This window comes from Ailuropoda melanoleuca, chromosome 2, assembly GCF_002007445.2.
Source record: "Ailuropoda melanoleuca isolate Jingjing chromosome 2, ASM200744v2, whole genome shotgun sequence".
NCBI classification, from domain to species: Eukaryota; Metazoa; Chordata; class Mammalia; order Carnivora; family Ursidae; genus Ailuropoda; species Ailuropoda melanoleuca.
Genome location: NC_048219.1, coordinates 199432362 through 199460151, shown reverse-complemented (window position 1 = coordinate 199460151; position 27790 = coordinate 199432362). Strand labels below are relative to the sequence as shown.

The window sequence follows — 27790 nt, the reverse complement described above, 5'->3', positions numbered from 1 at the left end:
CCCCCGCCCACCGCACGATCTTTCAGAACCCACTCACCCATGAGCCCAACAAGATGGGGTCCCTGGTCATACTCCCTTGGCACCTAAGCCTTCCCCTCCTCTCAAATACCCCACTGTTCAAGAGAGTGCCCAACAAGGTAGGGAGGGCAGGAGGCTGAGGGCTCCCCAAGGCCTGGCCATCCCCCCACATCCCCACTTGAAACCCACAGGTCCCAGGAACTGCCGTGAAATGAATTAAGGAAGCCTGCCTTTGCGCAAAGGTAGCTGAGAAGTCCCAGGTTATGTGCGGCTCTCAGGACAGATTTCACTGGGAGAGCCAGCATCCCCCGCACAGAGCCCGCCCTGCCCGCTCAGGGTTCCCTGCAAACCGAGTCCACCAGCAGCAAGCTGTCTGCTAGGGCAGTGCCCACCTTGTGTTTCGGCTCCTCCTCGCTGTCCATCCTGGCTCCGCCAGCGTCGCTAAGGACAGGGCTCAGAAGGGGGGATAAGCCCTGCCCAGCTGGGTCAAGAGTCACCTGAGACGCAGGGCTCAGGCTCAGTGGGCTCTTCCGGGTGGAGGGAGAAGGCTGAGGACTCTCCGTGGAAAGGCCTGGAATTGAACGGGGCGGGGAATGGAGCGAGAAATGAGAAAGGTCCACTGCGCTGGCTAGACACCAGTTCTAACCGCGCTTTAGCCAACATTAGCCTAATGCTACCGCCAGGTGCCTTCCGGTAGGTGTATAAACAAAGCCTCGATCACGTGCAATTCTCTCTGTGACATAAGTGAGATGAAAACAGGCTGACGGCTGGCCAATCCAACGCCAGGGACCAACCACAGGCAGTTTGGACGCCCAGGGCTCAGTGTGTTTAGAGGTTTTCCTTTGCTCTACACAGGGCGCAACCGTGATAAAAAGCAGCAGCGTTAAGTGTGCAAAGCAGAAGGCGTGATCAGAGAGGGCACGTTCTGTGCACGTTCAAGGAAAGGCAGACTGCAGAGGCTGGACACGAGGTGTCCAAGCGGGGCTAATAGATCTGAAAAACAAAAGTGTGACTCGTCACTCGCTCATTAAAAAAAACTGGATCACGTAAACTTACGATACTGTTTTCTACTTCTTTGAATTTTTAATGAACAAGGATTTTGTATTAGTTTTCTAGAATTATACCTCAAAACCAATACTTTTCTTCTTTAAATAATGTTTGCTTTTGACTAGGCAGAAGCCAAAATTCTGGCCTAGTTCTAAGACGGCTGCTGATGAGACCTACTCCGTCATACATTTTGTACTAAAGGAGATCTCTTACCAAGAGTGAAGTCTCGAAGGGTTATTTCTTATGTTTTTCTATGGGAAATCAGTAACTGTTCAATGCCAAGTTTTAAAGCTATCCTTACAGCAGAGTTTTATACAAGAAATTAATGGGCTTAGAAGCTATTTATAATAGAAATTTACCTTAGGTTTACAAACGGATAGCCGTCCTAGCTCCGCAACTCCCATGATTTCTGACTGCAACTGAGTGAGCACACAGTGCTGCACAGAAGTCACTGGACTGGAGCCCCCGGTGCCTCCCCTCCCCACCCACCGCTGGCTTCGAAGCACGATCCTCTTATGCCCTAGACAGACTTCAAATGCAGTCGCCTACAGTGACAGTTTATAAAACCAAAACTTGGCTTATTTGGCCTGAAACATGTTTATGTGTCCAGGCAGGCAGGTTAGCGCAAAGGAGCTCCTTGGAGGACACCGCTGTGCCAAGCGCCTGCTCACTGGACAGGCATGAGCACGGCCGGCAGGCTGCAGGGAGGGTCCTTATTTTCACATTGACAAATGCGGAGCTCTGGAAGGCTGCAGTGTGCTGTCAGGGGTCCCGCCCAGGGCTTCTGGGGGTGACCTAGCAATGCTATAACAACAGAGCTTTCCTGCAGGATTTCGCGCAGTGAAAACGTGAGCAGACACTCACTGACAGTGTAAACCTGGACAGCGTTAAGAGTGTGAAATTATTAACAACCAGTTTATTAGAATCTGCTTTTATTACACATTTAAGATACGCTAAGCAACCTTAAAATCACATGGAATTCCTTCGTCTCCCCTGCCCCACAGAGTGCAGGAGCCGAGGGCTCTGTTGGTCCCTGCAGCGCGGAGGACCCCCTACGTGAGGAAGGGGCAGGTTCCCAAAGATGAGCTACTTACGATTCATACTCCAAACCCCCTTTTGTCCCGAATAGGCCCAGAATTGAATAGAGATATTTTTACAGAGAATTCAGAAAAAAGTTCAGAAGCTACTAGCAACAGATCTTATTTTTCAATTGTACCATTCAAAGCATGAGACCCGATGTTTACACGTACTAGTTATGAAAATAAGCTAAGTTCACTGTTCCAATCCGTCCCTCAGTGCCCTACAAAGTGCCTCCCTTGAGGACAGGCAGTCCTACTGCAAGTTAATAGTGGACAGTTTCCCAAAAAGCAGCTGCAAACTTGACTTTATGTTTAAAGAGTAGAAGGTGGAGCTCGAGGAGCTGGCCCCCCCCGAAGCGTCAGGAACAGGCTCCACGGGCCGTAGGGCCGGCAAACAGGCCACGGCCAGCGCAGGCTCGTCGGGCCATCGAATCAGAGAATGCAGCTTCCGATAATTGCCCCTTTGGTGATGAACTTGTGAAAGGAGCTGCCCCTACAGGGTAGACTGCTCATTTGGAATAAACTACTGTGGTTCTAGGGAGGTTCAAAGTCATCTTTGATATGATCACTGCAGACACTTCACAAAAATAATCAACTCATAATTTAGTGAATAGATTAAAAAGTACCACAAACTGCCATTAAACATTTGTTTTTATTAAAACTGTCAGCTACAGCAAAACATTATAAATCATATCTACTTCACGTTATGTAAACACAGATCCTACCAGACAAAGTAAATCTGTGGGGAGATAAGTTTTCAAGCAAGTGGCATAAGCATGTAGCCCGTCTACAATCGAGGCTGTTCGGTGTGTGCACCCACGGCTCCATGCCCTATCCTGTGCGGGTCAGCCTTAACATCACGTGTGCGGTCAGCTACGCACACACCGCACGGAGAACACAGATGCGGGCCGCAGCTCTGCAGGTGTGCGTTCCTAGAGTGGCAGAGTCAGCAGTGCTCGAGGCCGCGGCTCCGTACCACGCATGGAGTGGGGGTGCAAGGGCACTAACGTTAGAAGCTCCCTGCCGCAGAAAACCCTGTTGACATTGACAGTGCATACCAGAAAGCAGGTCTTAGGATTTTTAAAATGCTAAACATCGTTTTAGATACCACAGAATACATTTAGTCTTAACTGCCATGGAAAGGAAAGAATCTTAAATATTTGTAAAAACAGACTCCTGTGTCCAACGTCCTCTACCAAAAAACTGCAAGAAGATTTTTCTGAATTACGACAGTCCCTACCATCGAATCCGCTTAGACACAAAGGTGGTAGCCTCCTGCCCCACTCCGGCATTGAGAACGACCGATTCCTTCACTTGTGGTCGAGGAATTCTTGGAAATTCTTCAATTTCCAGCATCCAGTTATTTGAAATGGATAGAGACAATCTAGTTATGTTCTCCTGAACTCCACATTCCTGTTGGAGGGGGTCCACACCGCCCAACCTGTGGTTCAAGACAAGCTCTGAGCTCAAAGGGGCGAGTTAGAAGGTTTTATCATCTTCAAGGACACACACTCAAAACATTTCAAACTGTCAAGAGTAAGCAACTCTGACAGGTGCTTTTATTTTCAAAAATTTCTAAGTATTTGTCTTATAATTTTTGAAATGTCATTTTAAAAAGCACAGTATTATCCTTCTATGTTCACCTTTACTTTATTCACCTAACTAGGTGGTGAAAGATCAACATCAGAGCAAAATCGGAGCGTATTTTCATTTCATACCATTAAATTCTTTTTCAAAACTCTGTAATAAACAATCTTGACAATTTTGCCTGAGGTGGGAGAAGAATCAGCTTTGGTTTGCGAAGTTCAAGGTCAAGTCTGAAGGTTAACATGACGCAGGAAGTAGGAGCTACAAACTCCCTCTTTGGCTTGCAACAGGTGGTTAATTCTATGGAAGGAAAAAGCTAAACTGTATCAAGAACCCAGGTAAATGTGAGCTTAACAAGTCAGCAGAAAACTGCTTCTGGCTGCACTTTCGGACTAGGATGTCATAAGCCACTTTTATCCAAAACCAGGCTCAACAATAAAAGCAGGAGGAGGACAAATGGCTGGTGTGCGGGGTACAGATGCTAGTCCCCTCTCTGTTATCGCAGCCCTCCTCTGCCTCATCTCTGCCACCTGCCAAATGGCATGGCAGGGTCTGACCTGTGCCGCACCCTCTCATGGCACTGGGGGCTCACCCAGGGCCTCACCCACAAGGCTGTGAGCAGGTGTCTGGCACACAGGGCCTGGGGCTGTGGGTGTGGCTGTAGCGACCTGAACTTCAGAGGGCGACATCGACACACATGGTGCCCCCAAGAAGCATTTTCAGGCTTTCCTTGCTAAGGGATAAACAAGACTCTTTCCTTGTTAGGGAAAATATGTGTTCCAGCCTGTAACAGTCACACCTGGGGCCGTCTGCCCAGGTCAGTACCCGCAGGCGTGCAGTCCCCTGCGTGTGGGTTCTAACAGAAGACACAGCTTGTCTGTGCGGCTTCAGAACTACCGGAGCGACGGGGGCAAGGTACCCCAAACACACTATCCCAAGAACTAAAGAGCCTGCGGGTGACGCTCATCAGGAAAGACCTGTAATCTGGGCTAACAGGATTCAAAAATAAGAGCCATATAGTTTTTGCCGTCGTAACCAGTCAACCCAGAGATGGGATGGACAAAACAAATGCTTTTGAGCAGTTTCTTGAAATCCGGGTTTGTTAATGAAACACCTCCTTGGGGAACTACTCGTTACCACTTCACCCCGAGCAGGGGCACCGGGCAGAGAGCGGGGCCCGCGTGTCATGGGAGGGAACAGACATGCCCATGATGCACCGTCCCCCACGTGGGGAAGTGACCAACTGTGCAGGGTTTGGGGAGTCTGTGCTGACAGGCTGCTGCCGCCGCCACAACACCCTGCTCTGGCCTGTGGCAGGGCACAGACACCGAGCTCCAGCAGGAGCTCACTGCCACGTGCCTCCTGCCCTAATTGTCATGGGTGCTCGGCACCATGAATTCCCACAGGAGACCGGCACCCACTCCCAGGTGTCTGCAGCTCAGAGTGCCCAGAGAGGCCAGGAACCTGCCCCCTCAAGGCTGGCAGCAGCCACTGACCAGGAGGTGGGGGCAGTATCCACCACGCTCCAAGGCCTGAGTGGGGCTGGAGAAGTGTAGCGGCAAAGGCTTGTGTTGGCCAAGTGGGAAACTCAAGTTCAGAATGGGGGTAAAGACCTGATCAGAATGCGAGCAGTTGCCACACTCTGGGTTGGAGGTTTTATAGGGTAGACTCTAGCTGACGGGGGAGGAAGGGCAACAATGTTCTCACCTTCAGAATTAAGCAGCCAACAGCAAGTGTTCTGTGCGCGCTACGAGCCGAAGGACAGCGCCTCCACAGGCCACCACCTCAGAGGCACGGGCTGGGGCCAGAGCACAGAACACAGCCCCCCAAGTCCGCGTCTGCACGCTGGCCGCACGTGTCAGGCCTGAGCGGAAAGCCCCGAGAGTGAGCTAACACTGCGAAAACGCAGGGCACCTTTCCCCTGCTGGCCTTCCACAGGGACGTCCCTGTCCACACCTGAAGGAAGCCCATCTGTACAGCGTCATGGTGCCGGTCTGCTGCTCGGGAGCCTATGAAATGGAAGAGGCGACAGTGACGAGGCTGTGAAAACACTAGGGAGCTGTTTCAGGGGTTCATTTACTATGTGAGACGATCTTCAATATGTGGAAGTCAGGACTACAAACAAGGAGAGGGAAAGGAAGCTAAAAGGTCCATTTAAAAGTTCATAGTAAATATTTCCTTATTTTATTGAATGAACAAATTCTGAATTAGTACACATCTGCGAATTTATACGGCAATTTCAGTGGAAAACAAACGTTGTAAGTACCAGGCAACATCACTGTTTTCTGTAGAGAATGAATAAATTAAGTGCGTAAGGAAGTGCCAGTTCCTTTCTTCCACATTTCCTAGGGGAGGGTGGATGCTTTTAGGTAAAAGACAGCGCCCCAGGACACCTCAGGCACGGCCACGGCGTGGAGAGGGGCCAATGCGGCCACCTGCGCTCTGGCATGACAAGCTCCGTAACTTCAAGACAAGGACCGGAGCAAAACCCCAGCAGAGTGACCCCTTGGCCCTGAGAACACGTACTAAAATTCTAAACTGTAAGTGCCCAGAAGAACGTTCACATTGTCGTCTGTGACGTCATTGTTCTAGAAACGGGTTTCTTTGTTGATGTTCCATGAACCAGGAGGGAGTAAGCGCGCCTTGAGACAGGCGCTACATCGAATGTCACACAGACACACGACGCACAGGGACGCGGCTCACGTGCTGTGTGGATGCCACGGGATCACAGCCACAGCGTGAGGGGTGCTCACAGTGACTCCGGCAGGGCTGCCCACGGTGGAGGGGCTTGCACCGAAAACCAAAGGATGACAACACAGCGTGATTCATAAATGACTTTGTGAACAACACAGAGGGGAACGACCTGGCCAACAGAGCTACAGGTTTCCCCCTGAACGGTTCGAGGTCTTATTTTTATTGTCCATCCATCTACTGTTACTATTATTTTAAAAATGTGTGTTGTCACAGGGATAAAAGGGACAGCATGGGGAATATGGTCCCTGGGACTGCCAGGAGGTTGTGCGGGGACACAGCTCACGATCAGATTTGTCCAATCACTGCTGTACACCCGACACCAATGCACTCTTTTGTGTCGATCACACGATTACACTGCGCTACTTAGAGAATTCCTCTGGAGTACAGAAGAGCCGCACGTCCATACCTGCGCTGTAAGAAGTTAAACAGTACACAGCATTGGCTGTTTGAGTGCGGTCAATCTCACTAAACTGAAACTTTACTGTTACTAGACTTTAGATACTCATATACTGGCTTACATAAAATACTTGGACTTGGGAAACTTAAATACAAAAATAGACTTGATAACTAATAAAAATAACTAGTCTGCCTAGAGCAGGTGGACTCTGTGAGGCAGACTCACCAGGAGCAGTCAGCACTGTCTGTGGCAGGGGAGCTGTCAGCCTGTGGCCCCCAGGCTCCCGGCTGTGCAGGGTGGGCGGGCACCCCTCCTGTCGGAAATGAGGCCTGCGTCTGGCCAAGGAGAGCAGCACGTTCAAGGAGAAAACTGTCAGCACTCCGCAGGCACGTGTCAACTGCACACTCAGCAAACTGGTTCCTGACGTAAGAAGTGCTGGCTACCACTCCGCATGTCTCACTCAGATACGAATATTCATCCTAGAATCCGGCACGCACAGAACCACTGCGCAACATGAGGGCTTCCGCAGACAAGGCAACTGTGTCCATAGCCATAAGCGAACAAAAGAAAGACCCAATGCTGCTTCAGGAAGTACTGACCCTCAATTTGAACCGTCCCAGATGTCTCAGTATTTATGGTAAACCATCTCTTACTAAGATAAGACAGAATGTTGCTGCCTAAACTGCCAGCTATTCGCAGCATTAAATGTCCTTCGGGCTCACTTTCCGTGGGTCTCTCAAAAATTTCCTTCAGGTGGGGGTTACAATTCACCCAGATGCAAAAGGGGAGGGAGGCACGAGCGGTGGGCACCTCCAAGGAGAGGCACAACTGGTTTCTAAGTAACTGGCTTCTCTAGAAAGGAAATCTGCAAACTTAAACATATTAAGAACACTCTGGAAAAGAAAAGCTCTTACAAACGTCTCCAGAGAAATCTGGATGTAACGCCCGCTCCGGTGGTGCCCACTGAGTGTCTGAGGCGCTGGGCTGGCGTCAGAGCCATGCTGTCCCATGTGCTGCCCCGTGTGGAGGCCCCAGCCATGTGGGGGATGTGGGGCAATGGCAGGTGTGGGGGAGGGTGTGTGGTCTGGGGTCTGTGCAGCTCTGGGTCCAGCCTCCAGAGAAGCAGGGGAGGGGCAGAGAGGTGGTGGCAGAGGCAGGGACACGAGCCAGGACCAGGGGCCCAGCTTCTCCCGCTGGCACGAAGTGGGGGTCTTCTCAACAAGATGAGATGGGAAGAGTGGTCACGGCCACGTGCAGTGAGCGGATTGTGTTTGGAGCCCAATTTGAATACACTGGGTATTAACAGGCACTTTAGGCAACAGGGCAAATTCAAGTACGTCTCTGGTATTAGAGGACAGCAAGGGGTTACGGATTCTGTGACTGTAGTGCCATGCGAGGAGGTGTCCTCGAGCTCCACAGGTGCACGCAGAAGTTCTGAGGACCATCACACACGAAAGTGCTACAGCACCAAACACGGAGGAGAAGGAAAAGGACGGAGGCCATGCACAGGGTCCGCCTCTGGGAACGCTGATGGATGGGGGGTGGCAGGGCTGTGTTTGCTCCCCGTTCTGCTTTTGCATATTTTGCAAACTTTCTAAATAAAAAGCTAAAAAATGAACTCCAGGAAATGAAGTTTCATTGAAGAAACAACAGCCCTTTACAGGAAGGCCTGGCAGAAGCTGTCGGGAGAGCAGCGGGTACTTAGAACCTCCAGGATGGGAGGGTGAGGAGGAACCTGCCGCCGGGCACAGCCCTGGCTGTGCCAGGGAGCAGGGCTGGCTCAAACCCACCCCCGTGGGGTCTGCTGCCCAGACACTGGACACACGACAACTTAGGTTGGCTGAGGGCAACGCCAGGCACATTCATTAGAAGAGAGGGAGCCATCCTGACGACTAAGGTCTAGGAGAAACATGCACACATAACAGCGAGTAACCCCTCACTGCACAGATCCAAGGCTGTTTGCTGAGGGACACCAAGGGGAAACAAAGGGTCTGGAACATGCTCTTCCACCCTGTGCTTCCTAAATGTCCCGCCTACCGCCCCTCCCCCCAGGTCACGGCATCTCTCCATAGACACTAGTCAGCCGACACGGAGTGCCACGACACCTTCACACTGCACAGAGGGCAGGCCTCAGGGATAAGGGGTGGGGTAAGCGAGGAGGGCACATGCCATGCACTGGCCCCCCGACCACAGTAATGAGACTGTGGCGTAGGTTTAAGCAGCTACAAACACGGAAAATCTATACATTCATTCAGCAAAAAGCCTCTGCTGGCGTCCAATCAACACTGATGACAAAAGGAAGATTGTGCTCCTGCAACAGACGGCAGACTACTTGGTGTGCGCTCACATGTCCCTAAGGCAGAGCATTCGAGATCCTGCACACAGGATCAGAGGGGAGGCCTGTAGTTACTGAGGGACATTTAAGAAACTTAGCCTTTAACACTGCTCCACTAGATGGGAGCAGAAGGAAAAAGCTACAGATACCCAAAAAACAAAACTGTGGACTTATTTGGCAAAGTCAACAGTGTGTGTCCAGGCTTCTCCTCTGACATCCACAGATGGGGACAGTCTATGCCGTGGGCAGAAGCCCTGACTTCACAGTGGCGCAGGCCACGGCACTGGCAGGTGTCCCCGCCTGATGGGCAAGGCCACCTCGGCCCGTCTGCTCCCATGACGGTTCCCAAGGCCTCGGGAACAGACACGGTCCATAATGGGGCCTGTTAAGAACAGCTGGGGACTGTGTATAAGTCACCTGACCTGAAGGAAACGACATTCCCACACAGAAATAACACAAGGCCTTGACATGTGCAGAGCTCCTGGGGTGAGCAACCCACTCCCTAGGTCTGAAGGAGACAGCTCTGAGGAGAGCTTGCACACCAACCCTCAGGCAGACTGATGCGTCTGGTTCTGAAGAAAATAGTTCAAACTTACACTGCATTTTAAACCAAAGCTTCTCCAAGCCCACTATCTAAACACAGCACTACGTCTAAGTCTAAAGTTAGCGGATGAAGCCTTTGGCGCGGAGAGCGCCCTGGGCCGTGCCAGGGACCCCACCACGTGCAGCCGGAGAGCCCAGCAGGCAGGAAGCTGCGGCCTCCATGGCGTTTCCCAGGGTCTGGGTTCTGCAGGGCGTCCTTGAGATTTCGTGCGGCGGCTGGACAAATCAAACAAAACCCCCACCCCAGTGAAGCATGAGCAGTAGGAGGCATAATCCACATACTCCATTAAAGGTCAGTGTGAATCAGAACCGTGGAACATTCAACACGTATAGCACCAGTTTTTAGTTGAAACAAAGCATATGCCAGAAAAATAAAGCTGTAAAGAATAACTGATCAGTCCCTAGCCAGAAATACTTAACTATCTTAAGCCTTTTAATATCATTCTAAGCAAAAGTTTTATCCTTCAACATTCAAAACAGATAATCAGAGGATTAGGAAAAAGAGGAGTATCTAGCCCCAAACACAGAATCCCTTCCTATGTCTAAAAGCCAACAATCTGCGCTCTCGCTGCACTTGGGTGTGTGGCGGGGTCATCCCGTAAGAGAGCCCAGCACTGGTCAAGACGAGTTTTTATCTATCCGCTCTCCGGGAGTCAAATTCTTTATGCTCTGCAAATCAAAAATGACTCTCTCTCCACTTGTCTGTGCAAAAGGGTTGCTGAAGAAAAGGCTCACGTCTAGGGGGGCCCCGGCCTCTGCACCCCAGGAATCTGTGTCTGTGCTGCTGGAGTCCTCAGCTGTGGTGGGTGGGTAGCTGAGCTGCTCTAACTGGTCGATTATGTCCGAGAGCTGGAAGGCTGAGCTGGCCTCAGAGCGGACCGAGCAGGCTGGGAAGTTGGCCATGGAGCTGGCCTCGGACTGATTGGCCGAGCTAGGGGTGCGCACAGACAAGCCACCGTGCAGTGGCAGGTTGCTGAGGGAGCTGTTCTCGGACTGGTTGTTCCTCAGCGAGCTGGTCTCCGAGGGGCTCAGCAGGCTGTGCATCAGGCTGGCTTGTGCTTTCACCTCAAACAGCTCGGACGTGTCTGAGGGGTGCACATCGCCACCAAAGCCACCATCTCCCTCAAATCCAAAACCGTGCTCTACACGCATGTGCATGGCCTCAGTGGGGTACCTGCCTGGGCTGGACGGGGCGGAGCCTGGGTGAGCACAGGAAGGGGCCCGTGGGGCGAGAGCGCAGTAAGGGAAGGAAAAGGCCTCTGAGCCTCCGGCGAAGAAAGAGATGTCTGCCGGGTCATCGTCTATGAACTCCTCAGACACCTGTAGCCGGGCGTTTGTCAATGTGAAAACAGGCCCCCCTGCACTGCCCTGCCGGCCGTGCGGAGGCTCCCCCTTGGGGGGTGCTGAGCCCATGACCAAGCCACTGCCACCCCCACCCCCACGGTCGCTTTTACCAGCGGCTCTGCACTCCCTGCCGCCGCCCCCTGCGTCTAGGTCTACGGTGGTGTCGTGACTCTGCCCCACAGAACGGCTGGGGCTACAACTCCTGACAACACGACAAAACCCAACACCTTGACAAGGCTGCAGCGCAGGGGGCCCGGGGGACTGGGCCCGTCGGGCATCGCTGTCGGCTGCTGCTCCGGTGCTCCTCTCTGCGACTGGCCTTTTGGCATCAGGAGCCTGGGGCTCTGTGAGGGAGCCACTGCTGTCTTTGAAATCGGGCGGGCCTCGAGGGGCCAGAGGGGATGTAGGAACCGAACAGAAGAAGGCATTTGTTGAAGATGGGGACGCAGAAGTCCTCATGCCCTCGGTGAATGAGATGCTCTGGGGATCACAAGTGAAGAAGAAAAAAGGAACACATAAAATTACAAATTACCATTAGAAAGTTGCAGAGTTAACTGGACCCAGGCTAGTATGTCCACACATTTCTATCTCAGCCTCTGCTAAGAAGGGCAATTGACCAGACTTTCCCCATTAGAACTGAAGATTTGTAAATACAGACAGGATTCCAAAAGGACCCAGGATCATCTGTTTAAAATCCCTTATAATTTCATTTTTTCTCCTATGTTATTAAATGTCTACAATGAAGAAAATTTCCATCGTGAAAACCTAGCCATGTGCACTCATGTCTCCCGGGTGTCCCGTGTCATCCTGAAGTTGCACGAGGACATGGTGGTTGCTCTTCATTTCTGGGGGGCAAATCACAGCCAGAGGGTGTGAGCCATTACCACTCAGCTAACAAGACCCTAAAGCAAAGCACCCACAGGGACACATCCAGATTCTGCTGCACTTGGCACTCACGGCTCAGCAGGTCACTGCCAGGGAGCGACGGAGTGCGCTGGTACGTTCACATGGGCAATGAAGGCCAGCGGCCCAGGAGCGCAAGGCATTTCGGCAGCACCGCTGCGGCGCCCAGCACGACCGAGGAGAGGCTTAGAGGTGGGGGAGTCTGGCCCTCACTCGCAGCTGCACACGCAGGGACACAGAGCGAGCCCTCACAAGACACAGTCGCGCCTCCGGGAAGCTCCGGATGACTCGTACACGCACATCACCATCAAGAGCATGTTTAGACCCAAGTACCACCAGCAGTCCTGAGTCACTCGGGTGTGAGGAGCAGCGTGCAGCACGGCTGAGTGCTGAGGAAGAAGCCACAGGGGCGACCGACCAGAAACAGAACAGCAGCTCTCAGGCCACAGGTCAATCTGCTCAGACACTCATCACATCACTTTTTCCTCATCATTCAACCAAAGTCAACACTCTCTTGTGGTTTTTAAAAGACAATATCAGAACTGAAAGTTTAAATGCAATTTTTAGATATTCATGCTATATATTCATACTATTTTATTTTCTAAATAGCCTCCACGCCCAACGTGGGGTTCGAATTCACGACCTCCAGGTCAAGGGGTGCACGGCTCTTCCGACTAAGCCAGCCAGGTGCCCCCATGCATACTCTTTTAGGCTATTCAAAAAGTTGAGCTTTGTTAAAAAAACAAAAATAAATTCTTTTAATTTCAACTGATTTAGCAAAAAATTCCTAAATAGGAAACATACCTAGAAGAGCTAAAGGACGTTTTTATTCAAAAGATCCAATTTAAAAAGTTTGGGACACATGAGCTTTGATAGGTGAGGTGCAAGTGTAGCTTCTGGAAATACCGTAACAATACGAATGACCAACTGCCAACAAAAACTAACATCGTGCAGAAATAAAAAATCATCCACGAAACCCCAGCCACTGAGCGGGCAGTGACGACATCTCATGGTAACAGCGAGTGTAATGGAAGCTGTGGAAGCTGACATGCAAACCTGAAAACAGGAAGCTTCTAGTGGGGCAGCTGGGAAGCATGTCTGGCCACACCGGCTCTGTCCACTGCCTCCACACTCTGGACGCGGGGGCCGAGTGTTTTTCTGTGAAGTATTTGCGTGCGCCTGTGTGTGTGCCCTTGCTTTAATGGTTGTAATCATGCCAAACATAGATATAAATTTGTTTCCTGCTTTTAACCCTTAACATATTAGCAAAAAAACCTCACTCCGTAAATATAGTTTAATTAAGTAAACTAGTTCCCTAAGCTGGCATTTTACACCGTTGCAAGCCTTTATAAAGGTAATATTCATACATTTGTTCTCCTGAAAACAAAAAGCAGTGTGAGCCCACTGCAGAAAACTAAGAGTACGAAGAGAAAATAAAGTTGCCTGGAGCCCTGTCACTCAGAGAGGACATGGGACTCTGAGGGTTATGCCTCTGGCCTGTCCTCTCTGGGCATCTATTTGTCACTTCAGCTCAGAATGAGGACCTTATAAGACAGGCCGCTTTGCAACCTGCTAGTTTCATTTGCCAACCCATTCTCGTGTGTCCACAGCCATATACTGTTCTCCTAAAACGAGACCGTTAGTGGTTTTCGAGCACTCCTCATTGAATGGGCACAGCCAGTACTGTGCTAGTGAGTCACCCAGCACAGGCGGTAGCGCTCCAGATTTCTAGTGTCAGAAAAACACCGTAACGCACGTCTCAATGCACAAAGCTTTCTCCTTACTTAGGACACCTCTTGTGCAAACAGCCCCAGGACTGGAATCTCCATGTAAACAGCAGGACTGACTCTAAGACTCCTGTTACAGCAATGCCAGCTTATCCTCCAAAGGAGTGCGCAGGCGATTAACATCATGTGTGCTTCAACCAGAAGGACTAACCTGCCTTGGCAAGTCTGCAGTCAGAGCACGAACAGACATCCGAGTCTTGCTGTGTCTCCTGCAAACAGAGAACAAGGTGTGAGCCACCACGCCTGCCTCTCCTGGTACCTGTGCTGAGGACAGCCGTGCCCTGGGGAAGAATGGGGCTAAGGTCTGAGAACATGCCACAGGTGTCCAGCTAGAAACACGTGGGTGACCGAAGGCAAGGACGCAAATAAAAACAGATACCGTAGAAGAGGTAAAAGGATCCCCCACACCGAAGACAAATTCCACATGCGAAACAGCAAGATGAATTTTCGGATTCAGAAGCTACCACGCTACCTGAAAACCTCCTACGTGAGCCAGACTACACGGGGCAGAGCCTCGGCGGCGGGGCCCGAGGCTGCACGCGCTACCTGCACCACCATGCTCACCCACTACCTCCAAAGCTAATGTGACTCCAGGGTCAAAGCACAGGCTCATGTCTGTAAGAGGACGTCTGTTCAGATCAAGGTCAAAATGTGTGTATCCCTGATCTGAAAGGCACATACTTCACAGCATAAAAACCATGGTGCTCACCTATCGTACGAAACTCTCTTCACTCCACTGTCTCTGACATAATCCACCAGCTGTTTCTGAGTTCTTCCACTGTGAATAAAGGTTCAGATTTTAAAGAAAAGAACCAAGAACAGCATTAATTTTCCACAGAGGCAAAGTAACACTTGCCGATCCTCTAAGTTCACACATCTGTTTAAAGTTATGCTTTGTAGGAAGCATAACTGATTTTCTGTTTTGTTTTACTTGATATGCTTGTGCCAGCTTTCCTAGCTGCATGTAATTCTCTGACACATTTCACAGCACTCGCTTCTTACAGGGATGCCCACAGTCTCAGCCTACAAAGCCGCCAGAGCCCGCGCGGGTGGTGGTGCCGCACCTGTATCTGAAGGACGAGCCCCTGCTGAAGAGGACGGCTTTAGCTCTGGCCTTAGGTTGATCAAAGAGTCTAAAGAAAGTGTGATACTCCACACAGATCTTCCAGAAGTTCTTGCATTCATCTCGACTGCCCAACAAGAACTCCAGCGTGTCCTGGTAAGGTCCCTAGAAACAAAACACAAAGGTTCAAAAGTAACTAATTCAAGAAAAACAATGAGGAAGCATTCAGATAACAGGCTATGTATTCCAATGTTAAAAATTTAGGAAAATATATTTTTCTGAAAGTTATCTGTAAAGACTTCTGGTGTCATTTACATTTAAGAGAAGAAAAGCAGTATATACATATGCACTGCAGAAATTATCAGAAGAATGCAGTCACCCACGGTTCCACAACTGCTGACATTTACAAGTGTACCCTGGTGACACACGGCACCCAGCAAACCAGGGCGTCTTCTCTGTCAGACAAGTATTCATATGCTGTTGCTCAATCATTTTCCTGTGGGGTTCTGGGGAAGTTCTGGATGTCCAGGACACACAGTTTCAAAGGCTCACTACTGAGTTCTCTCTCATAGTTATTCCTCAGATTCTTAGAAATGTTATACTGAGCTTAAAATAATGCACATTAAAACAATGGTATTTATTTATTTTAAGTAATCTCTACACCCAACATGGGGCTCAAACTCATGACCCTAGGGTCAATTTGCCAACAGAGCCAGTCAGGTGTCCCAACAATGCACATTTTTGAGCCCTGTGACATACTACCGAATTACCTTCCAGAAAGACTATCCTACTTGGACTCCTATATTCAGTCTTTGAAATCCAAGTGCTGAGGGATACAAGCTGCAACTATGACATGGGCAGGTGTCGTTGTGGCTCTGAGCCTCAGTGTGCTGGAGCAGCGATCCCCCTCGTTTCTTAGCTTGTCAGAACCGCAACAGAAACAGTTCTTGCACCCAGAGAAAAGAGCAGCCCTTTACCTGCATTTTGTGTATGTTTTTAGTATTCCTTAGACTCTCCTTTCATTCCTACAACAAATATTTGAATAAGAACTAAGCCATCCAGAGTGCCTGGGTGGCTCAGTCGGTTAAGTGTCACCGTGGGCTCAGGTCATGTTCCCAGGGTCCTGGGATTGAACCCTGCATTAGGTTCCCTGCTCAGCAGAAAGCCTGCTTCTCTCTCTCCCTCTGCTGCTCCCCCTTCTTGTGTGCTCACTCTATGTCTCTCTGTCAAATAAATAAATAGAATCTTAGGGGCGCCTGGGTGGCACAGCGGTTAAGCGTCTGCCTTCGGCTCAGGGCGTGATCCCGGCGTTATGGTCGAGCCCCACATCAGGCTCCTCCGCTAGGAGCCTGCTTCTTCCTCTCCCACTCCCCCTGCTGTGTTCCCTCTCTCGCTGGCTGTCTCTATCTCTGCGAAATAAATAAATAAAATCTTAAAATGAATAAATAAAAAAATAAATAAATAAAAAAAATCTTAAAAAAAAAAAAAAGAAGAAGAAAAGAAAGAAACAAGCCACCCTTTCGTGCTTCCACAGAAAGTAAACATGCATGCAGCACGCGCACCTGCTGTGTGACCAAAGCTCTGGCTAACAGAGCGCCTTTCAGAAGCTTAGGGAGAGCCTCTCTGCCCACCACTCACAGTGGGTCTGCGCTGAGACAGCCTTGTCAGCCTCCTCCCGCAGCGGCGCGGCTAATCTACTCTCAGTTCCTAACCTCCTCTGTGCACTAGAAATGTACCAACGCGGACACCTTCGCATTTCTTCAAGTATTGGATTTTTCCTATCAGACTGTATAGACATGTACTATTTTCCATCTTTACCCATTTCAGCAAATTCACATGTAATTATTATTTTATCGACTGAAAATCTCAAAAGGAAGGAGTATTTATTTTCTGAAAATCAAGCCTTCTCCAATTAGAGCTAACGAAAGGTCAATTTCTGAATACATGAGAATACTGGGAACATCCCTTACTCTGGACAGAAGCTCTAACACTAATCTGCTAAAGGGCTTCAGATCACAGTTAAATACCTCGAGTCTCAGCCTCCGGACCTAGAGAACAGAGATGCTGCAATCAGCGTACTGTTCTCAATACGAGCTTCTCTCTCTCACCACAGACCTGCTGAACCTGAAAGCCGGCCCAGCGACGAGTGGCCTAAGCAGCCCGTTAGTGACGCTGACCCGCGCTCAGTAGCAAGACCTACTGGGCAGATTACCCAAAGCCCTTCCACACCCCAAATCCAAATCTCGTCCTTAAATTCTTGTGGCATGATGTGGAAGTGATTCATAAAATAATTACCAAGTCAATATTCTAGGAGAATAAATTCTCTTGTAATTCAGAAAGTGCTTGAAATCATACTTACACGGACCTCTGGGTGCAGTTTGACGAGAAACCTTTTCCTCTTGAAGCTGAGTTTCCGGACCCTGGACCAGTTGAAAGTGTTAATTTTAGTGGTGCCCTGAAATTCAAGAGATGAACACTCAGACACATTGGTAATCCAGACACACACACACACACACCTTTTTATGAAATAGAGAATGTTTACATTACAACCTTGCCAGATAGCACAGCAATGCACTTGACATCTTGTATCTGGAATGATTCTGAATTAAAGTGTTCATACTAAACATAGGAATTTAGGAGGGTAACTTCATTTCTTTGATAAGGCTTTCCTACAAATTACTTTTTATCAATTCCAATATTGAACAAAGAGGGTAGTCAGGAGGAGTAATGGTGGTGGCCAGGCAGGGTGGGAGCAGAGCTGGGATTCTTGCTGCAGGAAGGGAGAATGCTGGGCTGGGGCTGTGGGGCGCTGCCCTGGAGCGGGAGCCGGTGGTGTGAGCTCCTGACGCTCGGAGCAGCAACGGGCACACTGAGTGTACATGGGTCTTGGCTTCTAGATATGACGCTTCACTGGAAAGACCAGGGCTCTTCAGTCTTTGGGGTGAAGTGGGCAAAGCACAAACTGACCCTGAAATATCTTGTTGTCTAAGAAAGCAAACAAGTGCTCATCGGGATGGGAGGTGCCCACCGGGCACAAGCGAGTACTTGGGGGGATGTCCAAGGGCCAATGAGGGACAATTCACAGATCAAAATAAATAGTGACAGCAGCAGATTATCAAGTGTCAAGAGTATAACCCGAATTGTTATAATTCAAATTGTGATGCGACTATAATACAAATCCACGAGTCCACAGTGATAGGAAGTAAGCAAATATGAAGTAAGAAAGCAGAGAGAAAACCCTTCCAGGAGCACAAAAAATGGCATTGAAAAAGTCACCATTTGGCAGCCATCAGAGTAATCCAGCCAGACATATACATGGCTTCAAATTCTCTCTCCACAAAAGGCTTATTTATCATGAAGGACAAAAAGTAACTTTGCAGTAGAGCAGCTTGTCAGACGCCGTCTGACCGAGTACTTAATGTTGACAGCGCCGGCAATGGGACAGATGGCACTGCGGGCTACCTCGCAGCCTGACTAGGAACATTGTCACTTCCGTGATTTACCCAAGAAGCTTAGCCTAGGGTCTGATCATCAGCAAGTATTCAACAAGCCCATACTATGGTCATTCCACAGAATGACTGGCCTGTAATCATGAGAATCAGGGAAAGAAGGAAGAATGTTCCAGACTGGAAAGAGCAGATGACAGGGCATGGTGCTTGACCTTAGATTGGATCTCTTGCAACAAACAAGATTAGGGCAACTGGTGAAATCTGGATGGAGGTCTTGGGTGAAGAAGTTCTTTGTACTGTTCTTGTAACTCTTCTGTAAGCTTTGAATTGTTTCAGAATAAAAATTCAATGTTTTGAGAGATCTTCCTGGTGTTCTCCCCTCTACTCTACATCATGATCATTCACTCTTCTCTGCAAACTTGAGATGGGGCAGTAAGTAGGGAATGAAGTTTCCCTTCAGAAACTCCAACAACCTTCAACTTTAAAAGGGGATAGGACTTGACACACGCCACCATGCGGACCTGTTCTGAAAACAAAGGAAGAAGCCAGGTGCGAGGACCCGGTTTAGGTGCAGAGCCCGGAAGGAGGAGAGCCCGAGGCAGGGTGCAGCTTAGTGGAGGTCAGGGCGAGCAGTGGGTGATTAAAATCACTCTGGATCACACAGTGCGATGGCTGCGTGATTCTGTAAACACATTAAGAAGAAATGAATATATACTGGAAAGTGGTAAACTTTATCGTCTGTGATTTACATCTCCATGAAAACAACTCCCAAGTTAAGAGATGTCCTGAAAGCCCAGATAGGAATGTTCCAGTCTACATGAGAACTGAAGCATCCCAGATTTCCAACTACTGCCCAAACACTAATCACTCTACTTTCTGCTCAAATTTTCAACTATGTTCTCAAAAAAAGCAAGCAAAAAACCAAAAATAACCCACATACAGAACATCAACAAAAAAACCCAGAAACATCCCTCCCGTGCCCTCCCCCGCACCCCGGCCACTTTTAACTCCAGACACGGTTTACATGCCTGGGCAGGGACTGTGAGCGAGGCAAAGACTGTGCCCCCCAAGACAGACACAGACCAGCTGCGAGAGGCCGCACACTGTGCTGTCAGCCTGCTCACCTTTCCACTTTCTCTTTTGGTCAAAATAAAAAAGACGTTATATTCCAGGGTTTTAACCACTGTCACAAGTCAAAAGGAGAAACAAAACCCGATCACGACTGGAGTGTTCATGGGCTCTGCCTCACCTTGACAGACTCTGAGACTTTACAACTTTTAAAACTGAGCCACTGGCTGTAAAAACTCAGGGCTAATGCTTTCATTTTAATTTTTATCCAGTAATCCATGGCATAATTATAAACGTCTAGGAAGGCTTGAGACAAAACCCAGCCATTCTGGGCCCTCTTGCTGAGACAGCACTCCCTTCAGCAGCTCCGCTCTTGCTGGAGACCCGGCCTCCTGAGCCCTCCCACACCTGCTCCACGGAGGCTGAATGTTAAATCTGGTTTTTATATTACTGATCATGTGAGTACTTCTCACAGGTTGAGCCATGGTGAATCATAATTCTATTTTGCTCCTTTACTTTCAATTCTCCCTGAGATACTAAGTGCCTCTTTCCATTTACTCAATTTTCTGTGTTCCTATCATAAATTCAGCCCAGATGCTCCTGCAGAATTTTTTTTTAGATTATTTATTTTTAGAGAGAGCACAAATGGGAGGGGCAGAGGGAAAAGGAGAGACAGAACCCCAAGCAGTCCCTGCACTGAGCACGGAGCCTGACGTGGCACCCAACCTCATGACTCTGACATCAGGACCTGAGCTGAAACCAAGAGCCAGACGCTCAACTGATTGTACCACCCAGGCGCCCCATCCCTGCAGAGTTTAAAACTCTTCAGTGGGGTCTGATCCAGGAAACAATTCTCTCCATGCTGCTTGTGTGCTGATGGGTGCTCCCCGGGCCCGGCCTCCAACGTGCGGCCCCTCTGCTGCTGTTCCTGGTCTGTTATCTCCTCTGGTCATGTGCTTTAAAGGGTGCTCAGCAGTCAAACCTTTGAAAAACTGCATATCTGGAAAATGCTTTTATTTCCTCTGCACAGAAGTCATGTTAGATTGGGCAGAGGATCCTGGGTGGGAAATGATTTTCTTTCATGTTCTGCACCACTGCCTGCCCCGTCGTCTCACAGCTTCCAGTGTTGCCCCTGACAAGCCAGATACCATTTCCTTCCCTCTCCTCCTGGGAGCTCTATGGTCCTCTCCTCCATCCTGACATTTCATGCTGGTGTGTCCTGCAGTGATCTTTACTCATCCACTATACTAGGAACGTGTAGGCACTTCCAATATGGACACTTGTGCCTTAAGTTCTGGACACGTTTCTCACATGATTTCTGTAACGGTTTCCTCCATTGCTCTGGGCTGTGGCCTCTGGGCCTCCTGGGAGCTGGATGTTGGGTCTTCTGTGCTGAATTGGCACTTTCCTCCTGCATCATGAGTCCTCTATCTGCTCTGTGGAGATTTCCTCAACTTCATGTTCCAGACAGCCTCACTCTGAAGCATGGTCCTTTCTGCTACCACATTTCTAGATCTGCAAGTGCTCCTGTCCTCCGTGTGTCCCTGTGACTGCACACCTCTCATGTTTCAGAAATGCAGGTTTTCTCTTCTGTGAGGCTTTCCGGAAAACTTAAGGCAGTAATATACCAACAAAGTTCAAAACCTCAAGGTACAAGGATGAGTCTGCAGGGAAAAGCCCCTTCTCACCCACTCCCAAAGCCTGCAGCTGCCTTTCCTTCCCAGTGGCTATTAATGCCACCTGTTTATTTTGTATGGTGTAAAGAGTGTGTCATTCTCCCTCTTTTCCCCACAAGCAGTACCAAACTACACACACTTGAATCTTTGCTCCGTGCAACAGTGCATCTGAATATCCTACATATCACGACACAGAAAACCTCCACATCCTCTGTGCAGTTGGCTGACATTTCATAATATGGATGAACCAGCCTCCTGATCATCATTACCAATATTTTACTATTACAGGTAAGGCTACCATTTAAAATTACAAGACAAAAATTTTACACGTCCGATTCCTACTGCTCATGAGCATGACACAGTGTAAAGTGAGTTTTCTGTATCCTGCCCGTGGGACACACAGAAGACGGCGTCCTCTCTGAGGGTTCTACAGTGTTTCTCCATTCCATTCCTGGCACAGGCTCTGTTTCTGCTGAACACTAATTTGGTATCTGTCCTTGAAGAGAGAGGATGTCCTCAAATTTCTGGTGACCCTTGGTTATCTGAGTTTAAAAGTGAGGCCCCAGGATTACAAGAGTCCGTGACCAGAGATCTAGGGGCGACCTGGTGAGGGACAGGATAACCTCATGGTCTTAAAGGTGTCTCTCCACGGACTGCTTACTGGTTGAAAGAAAAAAACTAATAACTAAAGCTAGTAACTAGTAACCAAGACTAGTAATTAAGGACTGGAAAGGAGGAATCAAGATTCACACCACCAGTGAGGCCTTGTGGTGTCTCAGTCGTGAGTTCCTGTCAAGGATGTGACAGCACCTGGGTACTGGCCCAGCTGGAACTGTGTCCCCTCAATCTAAACCCAGGAGGACAGCTGACACACCACAAATGGACAACGTCCTGTTAAAAATAAAAAGGACTGTGTTCAACACTGTCCATGTCCTAAAAGATAAAGAAAAAAAATAAATGCTCTAACTGGAAGGACACGGCAGGTGTGACAGCTAAACGCCGTGTCTTAGACTGGGCCCTGTCCTGCAGGGATAACAGCCACGAGGACATCAACTGGCTGGCTGACAAGACTGGAAAATGACCAGCACATCAGCTGCCTCAGTGATAACGGTAAGGGAATGTTCTATTCTTACAAATACATGGCTTCAGTGGTCAAGGGTTCTGGAGTCTACAACCCATTCTCAAATGCTTCAGAAGAGTTGTGTGTGCATGTGTGTTCATGTGTGGTTGTGCGTGTACATGGAGTGGGGGGTGAGGAAGCATGCCAGGGGGAAGTGCAAACCACAAAGCAAAGGTGTAAAATATTAGAACGAGTGAAAGCTGGGGTTAGGGCACATGGGGGCTCTACGTGCTGTTCTAATTCTTACAGTTTTTCTGTAGGATTGAAAGTATTTCCGAATGAAGGTCTTTAAAACAGAAGGCTCTAAAATGCTGGCTGGAGGCTCTTTGTGGGCTGGGGTAAGGACCCAGGCCCGTTACCATGGGATGCCCCCATGTTAACACCTCCAGGGTTCCCATAAGGCCATGTGGACTTTCTGGACATCACAGTCTCCTGTCTCTAAGATGTCAGCCTGGCCACCATTTCAGGGGAGCAGACATAGGGAGGGCTCGTGGCAACATGAGATTAGAGGCTTTCCCTTAAACCTCCACTCCGAGTGGGGCACTTCATCTCTACTGTCTGAGCCATACCCCGGAGAGGAAGGGCCCGTCCTCTCCCGGCACAGGGAGGGGCCGCAGCTGCTCCTCCCGCAGATGAGATCAGGTGTTCCCAGCCCCCGCCTGCCCCGGGCCCTCAGAGGCACCCCTCCTAACTCCTGGGGACACAGCAGCCTGACCCCCCTTCCCACAGCAGGCTGTGGGATTTCAGCCTTTCCTACTCTGCACCGTTCCTGCTCATCTGCCCAATTCCCAACTTCCAAAACATCGCTGACGCTCATCTTCCGTGGTTTCCTTTTCCAGTCTTTGTTCTTACTAGTTTAAACTTAAAAAAAAAAATTCCTTCATTGTCATTCTGGTGGGGGTTTGAGGGAATAAAAATGAATACCATCTAATGTGTTTAATTTGAAGTTTCTAATTCCTGTTTTTTGTGTTTTTTTTAAAGATTTTATTTATTTATTCGACAGAGAGATAGAGACAGCCAGTGAGAGAGGGAACACAAGCAGGGGGAGTGGGAGAGGAGGAAGCAGGCTCCCAGCGGAAGAGCCTGATGTGGGGCTTGATCCCAGATCGCCAGGATCACGCCCCAAGCCGAAGGCAGACGCTTAACGACTGTGCTACCCAGGCGCCCCTCTAATCCCTGCTTTTAACTTCTTCCAGTTACAAATTATTTACCCTTTTCTGGAAAAATTACCTCAGCTCAACTGGGGTGGATGTGTGATTTTCATTTCTGCACGATACAGGAACTGTCATGTGAGCAAGCAGGTGTAGAAGGCCCTGGGTCCATCAACTCACTCAGTGTGCCTGGTGTGGTCTCCACCAGTCAGTCAGTATACGACAGAACACAATTAATATTCTGTTTACAAAATAAGATTTTTTTTCCCCCAATAGGAAATTGAAAATTTGATGGCTAGGTTAAAAAAAGAAAGGAAAAGAAAAAGAGTACACGTGTGGCTTGGCTACGGGGGCCTGGATCAGCTGAGCTGTTTAGGTGACCATAGGTTAACAAGAGCCCACAGAGGAAGGAGCTCTGGATTCCCGGGACACACCCTCCCATGGTGGTCAGCGCGGAGCAGGCCTTTGCAGGATGTCTACGTGCAACTGGAGGCCTGCAGCTTTGCAAAGGCCAGACCAGAGGGCTCCCGAGAGGGGGAATCACAGTAGCAAGTGGGCCACTGAGCCTGGGTAAGAGGACGTGGGGAGCCCTTCCAGCATCTCCAGGCCACGGAGACCTGCACTCTAGCAGCTGCTTTCAGATGTTTCCATACCACGAACCCCAGCACACACGTGTTTCATTGCAGGCAGAACTTAGTGGCCTTTTATGGAGCCATCTGCCTCTCCATACATAACCAACACAAAGATTTCCGAAGATTGTACTGACAGTTATCATGCTTAACAGGCTCTGACAGTTTCCGGTCTGTTCTATTCTTATGTCCTGAAATGACGACCGCAGACACCTCACAGTGCAGAACGTCCAGACCTGCCGCAGGTCCACGCCTGAGGCATGGAGAGGTCTCTGCAGGGAGGAGCCAGTGTTTCAGGTGAAGGTTCTATGGGGATGACCTATGGGTCAACATCAGAGGTGGCATGTGACCAGGTGCCCTGGGGCGGGGAGGCAGAGGGCTCTGTGACAGTGAGGACAGGGACAAGGAAAAAACTGCTCCACGGAGCGAGACGTGGGATCAGAAGATATGCAAGGTTCCTCCTCCAAGTCCAAGACCTCATGCATCAGAACAAAAATTGACCAACACGTGTTAAAATCGAGCCCCACCAAGTCATGGCACACCCCTGCCCTCCCTACCTGGAACACGAGGACACCCATGTGGGAAACAGCCAGGTTAATTCTGGCCCCCTCTCTGTCAGAAGCTGTGTGAAATCTAATGCCATACATTTCCAACTTTCGGGCAATCTCAAGCACCTGGAAATCCGACTCGGCAGGCGTCTGGCCCCTATAATAAAGGACGGCATGATCACAGCACTGAAAACAATTTCAGTTCTCAAAAAGCCAAAACATATAACAAAACTGATTAGGAAAACTAAACATAATAGAACAATCCAATGCAGGAAGTTTGTTTCTGAGTGGACCGCTCACTGTAAGTTTATTTACCCACAGAAATGCAGCATACTGCACACGCAGACCAAAGAAACTGTCTGTTTCCTTTTATCCTATAATCCATTTCCTGACGGGCAGAATGTTCTCTTTCTATTCACTAGATGCTCAGCCTCATACTTCGTCCTAAATACTGACACAGTCACATGCAAATGTTACACGCAGAGACAAATATTAAATGCAGGAAATACCAAAGATAACATCAGTATCTCATTCAACCCATTTCAATACATTAATAAAAAAAAGTTTTCATAATGTACAATTCTAACCATTAGAATATACTTTTATAAGGACAAAATTATGAAACTAAATAAAAATACGCTTCTCAAGTTCATAGTCCAGTCATGCTCCTAGGGAAGAGCCCGTGACCCATGTCCGCGGACCAGCCTCCAGGAGGAGGCTGCTCAGGGCACACCTGGGCCAAGGGGAGAGGGTCCTAGTCAGAGCACCCCAGTCAAGGCCTGAGCCCTACATGTGGGGCGAGATCTCCATCAACAACCCTTCCTCCTACTTCCAAATGTCTGAGCTTTTGGATTTTTTTTTTATATAAGATTTTTTATTTGAGAGAGCGAGCAAGTGGCAGGGAGGAGCAGAGGGAGAGAGAATCTTCAGCAGACACTGCAGCAGGGGGGTATGCGAGCTTGATCCCAAGACCCTGAGATCACAACCCGAGCCCAAGAGTCCAACGCTTAACCGAATGCATGCCCCACTGACTGACCCGGCCGGGCGCCCCAAGATTTGCTCGTCCCTAACGCTTCCAGTGCCCACTGCTGCAGCTTCAGAGTGGGGTACCAGGCAGAGGCTGGGGGGGTTCTGAGGTGCAGCTGGGATCAGGGGGGCTGAGGGAGAGTCTGGTGAGGACTCAGAAGGAAGAGAGCAGAGAAAGCCCTTCTTCTCAGAGAAGCTCTAAGGCTTTGTGAACAGAATCTGGTAGACGTGAGGGTGGTGAAGGCTATTCTGGCGAGGCCTCAGAAGGAAGTGAGGGATGTTACTGGAAACAGGAGATAAGGTGATCCTTTTTATAAAGTGGCACACACAAAACATGGCTGAATGACATTTATGTCGTGTTTTGTGGAGGGCAGAACGTGCCAACAATGCCCTGGACGTTCAGCTGAAGAGACTCTAAGCCAAGTCGGGAAGGTGTGCCCGGGCTCCTGAGTGCTGACGGGAAAGCACAAGACAGAAGTGACTGAGAGGTGGACGTGTGAAGCAGAATTTTAAGATTAGGAAAATGTTCAGCCTATGCACACAGAAAATGAGGACACAAAGGGCGTGGCTAAACGGCTGAGGAGATCAGTATGGACCGAAATCAGGACAGTGGGAGAAGGACCCCAAAGGCAATTCAGGTCAAGGCTGTCCCTCCCATCACAGGCCATGTGGATGAGGGGAAGGCTGGGGGCCCCAAAGTCTCCATCTGGTTTCTAAGGCCAGGGCTGCCCAGAGGGCAGAGCACTGAGCCGAAGAGGATTATTCCTGAGCCTTAACATCTCATGTCATTTGTCCTGCTGGGTTTTGGGCTTTCCTGAGACCTGTTGCCCTTCCCTTGGTTCCCATTTCTCTCTTTGGAGGGGAGTGCCAATCCCATGCTGCCCCCCAGCACAGTATTCTGTTTTCACAGGTTCACAGCTGGAGACTTGACCTCAGGCAGAACCACAGCCGGAGTCCCAGCCAGACCTCACCAAGATGAGATTCAGGAGAGGCTAGGGGTCTGGAAGGGTTTCGGTGCTAGAACGGTGGGGACGTTCAGGCTGTTGGGATGGAATGAATATATTGTGCATGTGAGGAGGATATGAATTATGGGGGGGTGGAATGTTACAGGGTGAACGTCTGTGTCCTGCAAAATTCCTAGGCTGCAGCCTAACTCCCAGCGTGATGGTATTTGGAGGGGGGTCTTTGGGAGGGGGCCGTGCAGAGGACTCACGAGTATCAGTGCCCTTCAAAGAGAGGCTCCAGGGAGCTCCCAGCCCCTTCCACCCTGTAAGGACAGAGCACGAGATGCCATTTATGAACCAGGAAGCAGGTCCTCAGCACACTGAACCCACCACTGCCTCCACATCGGACTTCCAGGCTGCAGAACTGTGAGAAATCAAGGTCTGTGGGCTACAGGCCACCCAGCCTGGGGTGCTCGGTTTACAGCAGCCCCAAAGGATCAAGACACCAGCTTTCAAATCTTTTTCTTCAATCTCAAAGATCCATCAGAACTGTGATAAAAGTAAAAAACCATTCCTTCAGTATCTTATTCAGTGATTACCGAAGTGTGTTTCTAGCGGGCCAAGGAAGATACTATATACTAGGTAAGAAATTTATCTTGGTCAGGGGCGCGTGGGTGGCTCAGTTGGTGAAGCATCTGCCTCCGGCTCAGGTCATGATCCTGGAGTCCTGAGACAGAGTCCCGAATCGGGCCCCTTGCTCAGCAGGGAGCCTGCTTCTCCATCTGCCCCACCCCCTGACAAATAGACAAAATATTAAAAAAACAACAAAAAAAGAAATTTATCTTGGTTAAAATGAAGGTACCACACTGTCTTTAAAAATCCACCATAAAAAATGATTTAAAGAAAAGAAGTGCTACAACTATCTGATGACTATGGAAGATAAAGTCAGCACATTAGAACCATGAGAGGCCACCTGGCTGGTTCTGTCGATGGGGTGTGTGACTCTTGATCTCGGGGTTATGAGTTTAAGCCCCATGTTGTGTGTAGAGATCACTTAAAAATAAAAATCTTTAGGAAAAAAAAAAAAGAACCATGAGAGCCCAGAGAGTGACAGCTGAGCTCAGGGATGGGGGCACTACCACGGAAAGAGTCCCGGTTTAGTCCTCTATGAAGCACATCCCGATTTCTCCTCTAACTGGCTTTCATGAGTTTTTATATATATATATATATATATATATATATATATATATAATTATTAATCA

The 27790-nt window shown here is 49.3% G+C and overlaps 2 protein-coding genes across 12 annotated transcripts in view; both read right to left on the bottom strand.

Annotated features, from left to right (window-relative positions):
* BOK (BCL2 family apoptosis regulator BOK) overlaps window positions 1-27790 on the bottom strand; it is a 173047-nt gene that overhangs the window by 46719 nt on the left and 98538 nt on the right. The gene's annotated exons all lie outside the window — the stretch shown is intronic.
* Window positions 1-27790, bottom strand: part of FARP2 (FERM, ARH/RhoGEF and pleckstrin domain protein 2) — a 63784-nt gene that overhangs the window by 18901 nt on the left and 17093 nt on the right. For 8 of the 9 annotated variants that reach the window (XR_004623710.1, XR_004623709.1, XM_034655581.1 and 5 more), the window contains exons 6-12: window positions 24568-24715; window positions 17277-17372; window positions 14919-15082; window positions 14564-14632; window positions 14006-14063; window positions 11392-11644; window positions 411-589 (exon numbers count right to left, since the gene is read on the bottom strand). Coding sequence is in view for 7 of the 9 variants with exons in the window: in XM_034655581.1 (XP_034511472.1) it covers window positions 411-589; window positions 11392-11644; window positions 14006-14063; window positions 14564-14632; window positions 14919-15082; window positions 17277-17372; window positions 24568-24715 (967 nt within the window). In the remaining 2 variants the exon portion in view is untranslated. The remainder of the gene's footprint in view (window positions 1-410; window positions 590-11391; window positions 11645-14005; window positions 14064-14563; window positions 14633-14918; window positions 15083-17276; window positions 17373-24567; window positions 24716-27790) is intronic. The other variant, XM_034655582.1, reaches the window with a different exon arrangement.